At 43.2% G+C, this 12,995-nt stretch overlaps 1 protein-coding gene across 1 annotated transcript in view; it reads right to left on the bottom strand.

The window, feature by feature from the left end:
- Positions 1-2,500: 2,500 nt before the first annotated feature.
- fgd5a (FYVE, RhoGEF and PH domain containing 5a) overlaps positions 2,501-12,995 on the bottom strand; it is a 42,802-nt gene continuing 32,307 nt past the window's right edge. Inside the window, exons 12-21 of the mRNA XM_064304529.1 lie at positions 12,775-12,843; positions 9,249-9,332; positions 8,604-8,683; positions 8,306-8,402; positions 7,884-8,021; positions 7,674-7,776; positions 7,374-7,510; positions 6,836-6,964; positions 4,527-4,681; positions 2,501-4,265 (exon numbers count right to left, since the gene is read on the bottom strand). Of these exons, the coding sequence (XP_064160599.1) occupies positions 4,229-4,265; positions 4,527-4,681; positions 6,836-6,964; positions 7,374-7,510; positions 7,674-7,776; positions 7,884-8,021; positions 8,306-8,402; positions 8,604-8,683; positions 9,249-9,332; positions 12,775-12,843 (1,029 nt within the window). The 3' untranslated portion in view covers positions 2,501-4,228. The remainder of the gene's footprint in view (positions 4,266-4,526; positions 4,682-6,835; positions 6,965-7,373; positions 7,511-7,673; positions 7,777-7,883; positions 8,022-8,305; positions 8,403-8,603; positions 8,684-9,248; positions 9,333-12,774; positions 12,844-12,995) is intronic.

Consider the following 12,995-nt stretch of genomic DNA (forward strand, 5'->3'; position numbering starts at 1 on the left):
CCACTGAAAGTGTGCTCTGTGACCCTGTGGTTCTGTGGGTGTGGGAAGATATTTTAATTATTTCCCTGTTGCAGTATTTATGCCATAGCAGGAAAGAGACCAATATCCCCATGACAACTTATCCAGTGCAAATTGGAATAAGGTGTCATCAACTTTCAGGTAATTCAGACAACCACTTGTTCCTCCTTTCAATCATCTTCCTTCCCTTGCTCTCCCTTCAATACTGGGTCAGAGAAACTCCAGGGACAATGAAAAATAGAACACCCCTCACCCTTTGCTATCTCTCACCCTCTCTCTTTATTTTTATTCTTTTTTCCTGTTGCTCTGTTTGCATGTGTATGTGTCTGTGAGTGGATTCTTGTGATAATGTGGTAGACATATATAATAAGTCCCATCTCATTTGATGTATTTTTGTCCTGAGCAATAAACCCACATGTCAAAAGTCAAAAGACTCACCCTTCACTCAAATATAGAGGTATACTGCAAAATAACAAATTTCACTCTACTATTTCTATACTTCTGGAGGGAATTGTGTAACAGATTCTGAGCATCTTTGCAAAGTGGTGTGTTTTTTAAAATCTTTATCAACCCACTGGTTACTTCAGCAAATAATTTCATTTGTGCTGAAAATGCCACGAGAGCATCACATTGCCTAAGGTGATGAAGGGTCTGATGCAATTTGTTTTTATTTTCTTCATCCTTTATTTCTCCGGTTACTTCAGATGTTTTGACCGGTACTTTTAGTTTTTACATCAGAATATTGTTATGAATCACTGTACTGAATAAATTCTCACATTGTTTGACAAATTAACATCAACATTAACATCAACATTAACATTTGGGTCTGCTGAAGAACAGGCCAGTGGAACGAATTGAAAGAGTAGTAGTAGTAGTAGTAGTAGTAGTAGTAGTAATAATAATAATAATAATAATAATAATAATAATAATAATCATCATCATCATCATCATCATAATAATGATCATAATACATTCCCTCTATGTGTTTTTTTCAGTGCAAACAAAGCATACGTTATATACACTCAGTGGCCACTTCATTTTCTTTATTAAAGCAAATCGACTCCTCTGGCTCCTCTGAACAGTGAATCAATTCCATCCAACACCTTTCAGATCAATTGGAAAGCCAACTGCGAGCCAGGCCTAATTGCCCAATCGGTGCCCAACCTCACTAATGCTCTTCTGCCTGAATGGAAGCAAATCCCTGCAGCAATGCTTCAACATCTAGAATAAAGCCTTCACAGAAGAGGAGGTTGGTATAGCAGCAAAGAATGGACCAACTCCACATTCATGGCCGTAATTTTAAATGAGATGTTGATGTCAGGTGCCCATATACTTTTGGCCATGTAGTGTACATACATAAACACACACAAATGCCAGGTGTACAATAGTTAACAATGAAAGGCATCTATAGAAAAACAGTTTTACTCTCCATGACTGGAATCTGTGCTTTTTAACGTAATCGGTCACTCTTAAATAATCGTCTCTGGTTAAGTGAATGATATCTCAAAAAATATCCCCGGGCAGTTTCCACGTTGGGTTAAGCAAAGCTGCTGTCTGGAAATACTAGCTTGAACAAAGACTTGAGAGTGTGATTAAACAAGCCAAGCATGAAAAAGTCATGCACTTGCTCACAGTTCCCCTTTAAACATAACAAAATATTTTCATGAGTACTATAGGAATTTTCCCAGTCTAAATGATCTTTATGCTATATTTCTCAATGGCTGAGAAAATCCATGTCTTCAATAATATTAGATCAAATAAATAAACCAAAATAAATAAATAAAAATAAACAAACAAGGTTTTTGTGAGGTGAAATCTTTTTCTTTCACTAAAATCTTCCATTAAAACCATCTCCAAAGATGGCAAAAACGGAGTATCCCTATGTTCTGAAACCATAGTTTTAACATCAATTTACAAATCCTAAGATATAACAAAAAAGTAAGCTGTGCAGTGGCACAAAAGAAATAGCAATGGTCTGACTGATCACATGATCCCCGTGTCAGCTGAGCTTTACTGACTGATTGTGGCTCTCACGCTCATACCGATTGATCAAATTACATGCACATTCCCATCTTTCAACTCCAGCTGACCTTCCAGTTGCGTCACCAGGGATTTTGGGCAACAACAAAAAAATCTCACATTGGGCCCCCCCCCCCCCACTCCAGGCCATCCCTGTACAAACCCCCTCCCCCCCCCCCCTCAACACTAAGGATTTATATGTAAAACCTAGAGTCTGTGTGGATGCTGATGTAGGTGGAGCTATCATATGCTTTCAGTGGCTCCCTGATGTGAATGAAATCATAGCATTGTGCCACAGAGAGCTTAAGATTTTAACTGGTTCATACAGGTGAATGACAGGCAGCAAATGGGAGCAATATCTATCATGAGATTCACAGAACCTGACTCTCCCATAACAAGTGATATGGGTGAATGACACTAGAGTTGGGAAATAAAATAAAATAACAGAAGCAAAACACTTGGCTTTGAATCAAATAAATTTATACTGAGAGTGAAACATGTACATTCATCCTTGACTGGCAGTGCATTGACCACAGTTAGTATAATTTTTCATTGTTTTCTGACTCCACACAATGGCATGCAGTATACATAGCATCAGTTGGTGAAGAGCATGATGACAGTGCTGACTGCACTGGGAATTTCAGCAGGGTAAAAGAGGCAAAGGGGAGTGTCTCTGCTATTCTGTGGGGAACCAAGTAAACAGAGAAGTGAGGAGCCACTCTGAAACAGGGGAAGATTTTAGCAGATCAGCTGCCATGACTAAGAAAGGAGAAACGTATAGTCTGCCAAGACATTCAGAAGGTAAAGAAACTTGGCAAAGACACAGTCTGAGCCATATAGCCAAGAATTCACAGCCGAGCCTGGGCTATGCAATTAGCTGACTGTTATAAGAGTTTGCATTGTCTTCATTTACTAGGGGTAGAGTGGGTTGAGTTAGCCAGGCTTCCTCAAGTTATTGCCACATTTGCTTCTACAAATACACCAATTGTCATTAGTAAGAGTTACCCTTCTCCTACAATTAGCAGTAGCTCTTGTGTTGTTCTGCGGAAAATAGGCACTGTCTTGCAGATGAGTGCAGTGGAAGAGCCCATGTGTGCAGCTGGCAGAGAATATTCAAGAGGCACAATTGGTAATTTCAAATTTAGGGGAAAAAACGGTAAGCAAAAAAAAAACAAAAAACAAAACAAAAAAACAGAAAAATGTGGCTGTGTTACCTTTGTAAGTGCTGAGTGTGTGAATGCCAAAGGCTGATCCTCACAGCAGGAGGCTCTCTGACTCACAAAAAGGCAAGGACAGCATCCAAACTAATATGTGCAACACTGTCCTCTGTTGGACATTTCTCATAATTACGCACAACAAAAACAATATGCCACTCGACCACATTCATTTCTATAGATACACATTACAGTAATAAATATCTATGATGCTCTGATTTCTGGAGTTCAGCAGTTCCATCCATAGCCTAGTATAATTATACACAATTATTTTAAAGAATAGTCTTCACTGTTATTTTGTACTGGCCACAAGTAATACAGAGGTGGACCAATGTAATGGCTATGGGATGCACCTTGTCCACAAAGTGAAAGACAAACTAAAGCCCAAAAAGTTGTGACTAAGCTGCACTGGCATAGATGTTCCCATTTATAAATGGGAATTCCTTGTGACAATGTGTTTTCAAGTAGAAATAAAATTTGTGTTCTAGCCCCTTCCAACAGCGTAGATAACTAGACACACACTCGGTACTGGGACAGAGTGAGTACAGAGCATTACACACAGCTAAATGGCTCACTAGCATGCCTATTATGAATTGTATTCCTTTCTGGAAGAGCTGAGAATCACCTGTTGAATTAGTCTGATGATACACAGGGTTTGTTTGACATCAGCATTGGCAATGATTGCTGTAAACACAGAAGATATCCCACTTCAGAATTGTGTGATCCAGCCTAAAGAAAGATGCCTTCACAAAATAACAAAGTGTATGGTTTCCTCTGCCTCCCAATGAAGCCTCTTTTACTCTGAAATCTTTCACTGGTCATTGACACCCAGCTTCCAGCACAGAGTACAAGGGTATTGTTTTTTTTACATTCAGCCATTCTGATGGAAAAGGATATGTAACAGAGGGCAGCAGCCAGTCGGCCAGTGCTCAGTGATAAAGGATAGGTTCAGGTGCATTCGCCATGCAGTGTAGATGCTATAAAACAGTGGCCTCTTCTATGGCGTTGACCCACCTGTGAAACAAAAACACATTTCCCCATGTAAGAAAATTCCACTTCAGATAGGAAACTGTTTAAATGTGTCATTCTGCCACTTGTTATGAGGATGTAAGCTTTGAAGGGAGACAGCAGTAAACATATTTCAGTTGATATTTTAAAAAGAAAGGGAACGCTGTCAGAGTTAGTTTTCCTACAGACATAAAAGACTTTTGGTCCTAAAGGACCTCAGAATACATTTATTGTTCCCATAGACACAGGGTTCTGTGTCTGGCTGACCTGAGTGCAGTGCTTGTGTCCTCGGCTCGAAAGGTATAAAAAAGGGTCTTCTTATGGTAAAGCTGGAAGATATTGGCAGTCTCCTCTCCTTCCACCTTCTCTGGCAGTTTCACAGTGAAGCCAAGCAGAGGCAAGCTCTCAGACGCTACTTTATCCTGAGGGAGGAAGAGGTAGAGAGAGAAAGTGAGAGAGAATAACTCATTCCAAATGCACAAAACAGCTCAGAATGAACAAAACAGGCCATCACAAAGAGAAGTGAAACAATAAACTCACCACTCTACAGAAACACACATATCGGTAATCAAAACACCACTCCAAGAGCAGACAAAGCAACGTCCTGGGCACACCACTTCACAGTTGACAATAGACAACTAACATAATGCTAAACAAAGCACACAGCACACCTACCACATAAGTAACACTGGACCAAACATATAGATACAAACACGTCCCACACAGAGTAAAAACTACTAATATTACAGAACATCAATGGAATATAACACAAGACACTCATGGAGTCAATGTGAGTGAGAGAAAGAGAGCACAGTAATTCTCCTGCAAGGAAGACCTGCCAGACTAGCTGAGCTTCTATTCAGTGTAGTATAATGGCTAAGGAGTTGGTCTTGTAACCTAAAGGTTGCAGGTTTGATTCCCCGGTAGGACACTACTGTTGTACCCTTGAGCATGGTACTTAACCTGTATTGCTTCAGTATATATCCAGCTGTATAAATGGATATAATGTAAAATGCCATGTAAAAAAATGAATAAAAATGCTGTGTAAAAGGTTGTGTAAGTCGTTCTGGACAAGAGCGTCTGCTAAATGCCTGTAATGTAATGTAATGTAATAAAGGTGAGGGAAGTGTGAAAATTTTGAGAGAAAATAGGGGGTATATATAAGATAGCAGGATTCCCTGTATATAGAGGAGTTCTTCATGTGGGATGGGGGGTGGTGTCTGATAAGACAGAGGTTCTCTGTGTCAGAATGGGATTACATTTTAGGACAGCAGGGGCACTGAATGTAGGATGTGGGTTTGTGTACGGGATTTAGTTAACATTGAAACTATAACGGGGGTCCATGGTATGCAAAGATTTTACAATGTTAGGGATGGGGAGGCCACAGTATTAGGAATCATATGGTGGTACAATCTTTAAGATATATACAGTGTCTATGACAGAGGTACAGTGTTCAGGATAGATACAGTGTCTGGGACAGGAGGTACAGTGTTTAGGATAGATAGTGTCTGGGACAGGGTACAGTGTTTAGGATAGATACAGTGTCTGGGACAGGATACAGTGTTTATGATAGATACAGTGTCTGGGACAGGAGGTACAGTGTTTAGAATAGTTACAGTGTCTGGGACAGGAGGTACAGTGTTTATGATAGATACAGTGTCTGGGACAGGAGGTACAGTGTTTAGAATAGTTACAGTGTCTGGGACAGGAGGTATAGTGTTTAGGATAGATACAGTGTCTGGGACAGGAGGTACAGTGTTTAGAATAGATACAGTGTCTGAGACAGGATGTACAGTGTTTAGGATAGATACAGTGTCTGGGGCAGGGTATAGTGTTTAGGATTGTTACAGTGTCTGGGACAGGAGGTACAGTGTTTAGAATAGTTACAGTGTCTGGGACAGAGGTACAGTGTTTAGGATAGATAGAGTGTCTGGGACAGGAGGTACAGTGTTTAGAATAGATACAGTGTCTGGGACAGGAGGTACAGTGTTTAGGATAGATACAGTGTCTGGGACAGGAGGTACAGTGTTTAGGATAGATACAGTGTCTGGGACAGGGTATAGTGTTTAGGATAGATACAGCGTCTGGGACAGGAGGTACAGTGTTTAGGATAGATACAGTGTCTGGGACAGGAGGTACAGTGTTTAGGATAGATACAGTGTCTGGGACAGGAGGTACAGTGTTTAGGATAGATACAGTGTCTGGGACAGGAGGTACAGTGTTTAGGATAGATACAGTGTCTGGGACAGGAGGTACAGTGTTTAGGATAGATACAGTGTCTGGGACAGGGTATAGTGTTTAGGATAGATACAGCGTCTGGGACAGGAAGTACAGTGTTTAGGATAGATACAGTGTCTGGGACAGGGTATAGTGTTTAGGATAGATACAGCGTCTGGGACAGGAAGTACAGTGTTTAGGATAGATACAGCGTCTGGGACAGGAAGTACAGTGTTTAGGATAGATACAGTGTCTGGGACAGGGTATAGTGTTTAGGATAGATACAGCGTCTGGGACAGGAGGTACAGTGTTTAGGATAGATACAGCGTCTGGGACAGGGAGAGTCTGTGCCCTCTCACCTCGCGTGTTGTGAAGGTGTAAAGCACCTTGTCTTTGATGAGGAACCACAGTTTCTTCCAGTTTTTCTTGCTCCTCTTGCAGCGATGCAGGCTGCCACTCATGGTGCAACCCTCAGCCGACGCCGGCACCTGCGCCAAGCAGAAACAACAAAAACACACAGGGGAGCTGTCACCTGACTGAGGCAGGACACGGGCGAGAGGAGGAGCAGCACGCGGGCGAGAGGAGGAGCAGCACGCGGGCGAGAGGAGCAGCAGCACGCGGGCGAGAGGAGGAGCAGCACGCGGGCGAGAGGAGGAGCAGCACGCGGGCGAGAGGAGGAGCAGCACGCGGGCGAGAGGAGGAGCAGCGCGCGGGCGAGAGGAGGAGCAGCGCGCGGGCGAGAGGAGGAGCAGCCCCGCGGGCGAAGAGGAGGGCAGCACCGGGCGAGAGAGGAGCAGGCCAGAAGACAGCACGCGGGCGAGAGGAGGCAGCAGCGGGCGAGAGGAGGAGCAGCGCGCGGGCGAGAGGAGGAGCAGCACGCGGGCGTGGCTGCGGTACCTGGCTCAGAGCGGAGGTGCTCTTCCGGTGCTTCCACAGGCTGGGCGGGTGGATGCTCTGGAAGACAGCAGAAAGCGGTCGACTGGACCGGTTGGGTCGAGGACTGCCGTCACCGGCCACCCCAGTGACGGCTCCCCCTGCAAAAACAGGAACAGAAGAACACTGATGTGCAGTATAAGTGGGTTCTGATGGTTAAGAAACCCAGCTTTGCTGTGTTAATAAAACTGTCCTCCATGCCCATGTAAATATGAGGCAGGGTTCCATAGAGGACAGGAGGCTTGTTTTGGGATGGGGCTGTACCTCTCTTCTTCAGCTCAGCGTAGCAGCGGTCACACACCTTGGCCACCCTGTCTTTCAGGTACTTGAGAGGGTACTTGTTCCTGGAGCAGCTTCGGCAGACGATCTGCAGAGGAGGCAGCATTATGGGAGAGGAACAGGACACATTGAGAGGGGGTGCCATGCAGAGGGGGGGTGGTGCATGGGAGGGGGGACACATGTGGCTCCACCCACCTTCCCACAGGCGTGGCAGTGGTGGCGCCGGAGGGTGAGAGAGAAGTCGGAGGTGCAGTTCATGCACATCATCACATGAGAAACGGGCACCAGGGTGGGAGCTTTCTCCCCCAGACACATCCACAGCTTCTCCCGGGCCTGACAGTGGGAGAAACACATTACCAAGATAACACTGATGCAGGATACCCTGTGACACAACATCAACACATATCAATGTGTGACATCACAGGGGCGTGACATAAGACAGTGGAAATACGGCTTTAACACAGGGAAGAAAGCCAGCTAAAGACTGGTTCTTCTGGTAGAGACGAGTCAAGCAACTTTAGCAAAATAACACGCGCTAAAAAGAAAAGATGGATTTAATGTAGAAAATGCGTTCAGCTCCCCCAGAAGAGGCGAGCAAAGCGAAACGGAACCCTCACCTCACTGCTGTAGCTGCTGAAAGACCCAGGTGGTCTTGCGTGGTCCGCCACGGTCCGAATGAGCGTGTGAAACCAGTCCTCTCTCTCCCCGTATGAGCTGCAGGGCCAAGGGGTAGGGGGGGAATCAGGGGAGGGGGGGTAACTTCACACAAATATTCCATCAAAACTACCAAATCAGCACAAGGCATATTGCCTTATGCTAGGGTCTTTGACATGTTGATTGGCTCCACAAGAGTAACGGGTTTGTTCCACAGTGGTAGCGGCCTTTGGTAACAGAGATGCCAGGACAGACACGCACCTGGCAGAGAGCGTGATGGAGATATCATTCACCTCGATCTTCAGAGCGTTCTGCACATTCTCTACAGAGGGCTTGCTGACCTGAGAGAAGGGACGGCAGAGCATCAGCAGAACAGTGGACGCAACACAGTATGGCCAATCTGCACAGTTCACTCAGCTATTTCAGTGTTTGATGAAATTAAATTATATTTCTTATCGATTGTTCTAATTCATTTGTCATTCTGTTATTCTATTTTAATGAATACATATTTAATTTGCATTATTTGAAACAGTTTAATCCAATGAACTGGATGGTAAATTTTTATTGTGAAACAAACACTTATGACTGCTTTGCTTCATGGACACTCATGTTATCGTTTTGCTCCACACCATACTGTACACCCTATCCCAAGCATGCATATGCAGTATATTTATGGAATGGCAGAGTAACTCCTTGTAGTTTGCACATGCTTTTGATTGACTCTTACTAGCTGAACCTGGAACAGCAGGAGCATTATTCTACTGTTATCGAGAAAATGCAGCACCACTCCATTACATATGAATAATAAGGAACAGTGACAAGGGAGAAGGTAAGAGAGAGGATGAGAATTAGAGGGGGAGTGAGATAGGAAAGGAAGGAGGGAAAGAGAGAGATGGTGAGTCCCACCTTCATTCCAGTCAGAGAGAGGGTGTTCTTCAGCCTGTATTTGCCGTCCTGCTGTGGAAACGTGTACAGCATCACGTCATTCATCTACGAGAGGAAACCAAACAGAGCAGCTCTTCAGTGCCTGACCCCTTTCCCCAGCCTGGTGTCCAACATGCCGTGGACACACTGCACTTATGACTTATTACATATGCTGCTTCCTTCCATAAAGGCAGCTGAGAACAGGGTTTCAGTCCATCTCCCAAAGCCTTTCAGGGTCCTTTAGAAGGAAGAGAGGAAGGAAGAGTTCTGCTCCCACTGACTTGAAATGAATGCAAATAAATAAGCAGTATGAAATTTGTCCACAAGAGGGCAATGTGAGAATGAAAATACCTCTCCCTCAGAGGTGTTTCCACACATTTGTTTTACTTTATTCTTCCTTTCATCTTGGCACATTTTGGTATTTCTTTGAAGACATGGTTCATTTACGAGTAAAACCAAGCTTTATTTACAAAAATAAAAATAAACAAAAACTATTGCATTGCGTCACTTGTTGCACCAGTGATTGATTTAAAATAAGCAGTGCTCTGCTTTTTAGAACAGTAGAACACATGGCAGCTCCACACACAATGGAGTACACGAATCCTCACTTTCCCAGCACAGATACAACATGTTAGTACTTAAGTAGCTTACCAAATTAATGTTGGTCTCATACACAGTGTACAAAATGTAAAACAACGCGCATTTACAGTGTAAAAAGTACATAACAGGTAATTAAAATTGTGTGGCCCTGTGGCGGAGCTCACTAGCATGAGCAAGCACCTTAACACCCTCATCAGCAGGTGGGAAACCCCCTACAGCTAGAATATGAGTGTGATTAGCTTTCCTCACAAGTCAGCCAAATATTTAGCTGAGCCAAAAAAAAAAAAAAACATACCTTAACTGTACCGTGTCAGCAATGAGGTTCATATATCTAAGCCTGCACAATTGTGGTGGCAGCAAAACACTGGTGTGCTTGGTTTTAAGAAACATGCAGTTTAGTCCTGGTTAAATTACTCTTTAAATATCACTGTGTCTCATTGGGAAAATAGTGAGTCTTTCCCAAATGAATCTATTAAACTTCACACACATTGAAGATTACACCCAGTGAAAAACACAGAACAAAAACACTTATTTTCCTGGCAACTTATTCCTTTTATGCTGTTTCCTCCTTTTTTTTTTACCGCGTTCAAAGTTAAGAATCAGCACTTTCTGACAGACCGAAATAGATTTCCATGAGAATTTTCTTGTGCTAAGCTTCTTTTATTTTTTGCTTACAGGGCGAACTTATCGTAAGTCAAGTACATGCTTCAGACTATTTTGTCCCAATGACTGGATTCAGAGTCAAACAAAAGGGAGTGACATCATCCCACACAAATGCATACACCAAACATCCGCCGCTCCGACCGCAGCATCCAGGAATTCTCCTGCACAATTCAGCTGCTCTCGGGAATTCCTTGGTGGAGGCAGTGAACATGCAACACAGGACAGTCACACACAAACAACACACTCTCCTGCCATCTGATTCACAACACCTCTCTCCCTTTTACTCTGTCCCCACCTAAAGTTAAAATTCTAATTGCCATCAGCTTTATTACATTACAAATGCTAAGTGTTTTTATCAATAAGGAGAATTACAGTTATCACTGTTATCACCCGTTTTTATTTTCTTCTCATCTTCCCAAATTCACCCCTTGCTCCCTCATTTGCAGTACCCTGTATCTTTCTACCTTTCATCTTCTCTTTCACAGTACTTCTTCCAGCTTGCTTGACTTCTCATGGGAAACTCATCTTCCCCTCTCACCCTCTCAGTCTCTCTGCTCTGCTCCTTTACTCACCACAGTTCTGTCTCTCCTCCTCCCTCACTCCTGAGTGGGATTCATTTACCTGCTGGTAACTCCTTCAGTGGGAAATTTCCTGGCTTGTTAAAGCGGCCTGTAGGAAGGACCCACCTAAGCCTCCATAAGGCACGATGGTCCTCTGGTGTGTTTTCTCATTTATTCACTGATCGCTCCATAAATGAGAGCTTCCCACCGGATAGATTACTCCAAGCAGAGCCACTGTCAGACTCTGAGCAGAGCCAGACTCACAGCCTGCATTAGGATTTCAGTCCCCAATGCTTCAGTGGCATCTCCCTGGATGGGTGCATCCATCACACAAACCAATCATAGCAAAGACCCTTTCCCCTCACCTCCAGGGGTGAGAACAGTAGGTGCTCCAGCAGGTTCTCCTAGATCTGTGCATACAGTCTCCACAGTCATTGAAACAAACACTGTTTGGATTGTGGGAAGGGATGGCTGGTGAAACTGAGAGAGTAGGTAGGGGGTAGTTGGCTCCGAGATGCCATAAAATCGCTGTACCAAAAATATAGCATCTGTCAATATTCAGGACAGATTTCAAACTCCAGTTTTGGGAATGCATTTAAGTTGCTCAACCTAAATTGTTTAGCTTGCACCAGTTGGTCCAACAGAATGGGTATAATGAATCTGACACACATGGTGTGCATAAGATGCATTGGGGAAATTCAAGCTAATTGAAGCTGCTTATAATATTAATCACTATTTCTGGTTGTGTAACATTAATTAACTCATGCACTGCTGAAATGGTTCAATCCATGACACAAGGCCACCGCCCACATAGCAGCAGGTTTTAAAGCAAGGCTTTCCTGCTCTTCCTGGCATTCTACAGAACGTCCTTTTGCAGTCCCTGTAAATAGAGGCCCTGGACGGGAAGCTGCCCTGGCCACAAACTGACCCCAAACATCCTGTGGGGACTCTGGGCTTCAGTAGCAGTGCGGGCTGGAGAAGGCTGGACTTGGATTGGACAGCCTCGTGTCCTTGCTTCCCTGAAAACATGATAAAGACACAAAACCCCTCCCTGTTGTTCCATTCCTGCCTATGTACAGGAAGAGCATCCTTGTTGTCTACTGGTCATTTTGCTGTCTACTGTTCATTTTGCATTTTGCAACCCTGCAAAAGCCTACTGTAACACATTGTCCTGGAGGCTCTGATACGATGATTCCTTTCCATGTTTTTCTTTGTTGAAGTTTCTCTCAGCAAAGTGAAAAGGTTAATAAAAAGGGATGACTCCAGAGAGAAGGTGAAGCCAGGTATGGGGGTGCACACACACCATTTAGTTTAAAAATAAAACTGCTAGGACCAAATGACAGCAACAGCAGAGCTATTAACTACTAGAGGAGCTGCCATTATGCATCTTTATGCTTGCTCTGTTCCACTCAAGATGAGCACATGTATACCATTTATGGACCCCAGAGGAGAGAAAGCCAATGCTCTGAGATTAAATGTAATATAACAACATAATTTACTATGGAAGAACAATTCAAAAACTAATACACAGAGGAAGCGGTTTAAAGGGAAAAACATAAGCATATTAAAGTCTTAGGTCTTTAAGGTCTTTATGATAGCAACACAAACAAAAACTTATAATAAATAAATAAATATCGAACTCATAAACGTGTAAATGTCAAAAGCAGTCAGAAATAAAGAGTTACCAGAAATAGGTGGCGTGGCTGTCTGCTTTTCCTGGAAACTTTCATCAAAGTGCCCTCTTTAACAAATACCTGCAAGAACACACAAGGAAATAAAAAAAATAAAATAAATAAAATATATATATATGTGTATATATATATATATATATATATATATATATATATACAGAGAGAGAGATATGAAAGATGTACAGTACTTTCTAAGTAAGACTTTCCTTGTTGAT

This window comes from Anguilla rostrata, chromosome 13 (assembly GCF_018555375.3).
Source record: "Anguilla rostrata isolate EN2019 chromosome 13, ASM1855537v3, whole genome shotgun sequence".
Taxonomy (NCBI): Eukaryota; Metazoa; Chordata; class Actinopteri; order Anguilliformes; family Anguillidae; genus Anguilla; species Anguilla rostrata.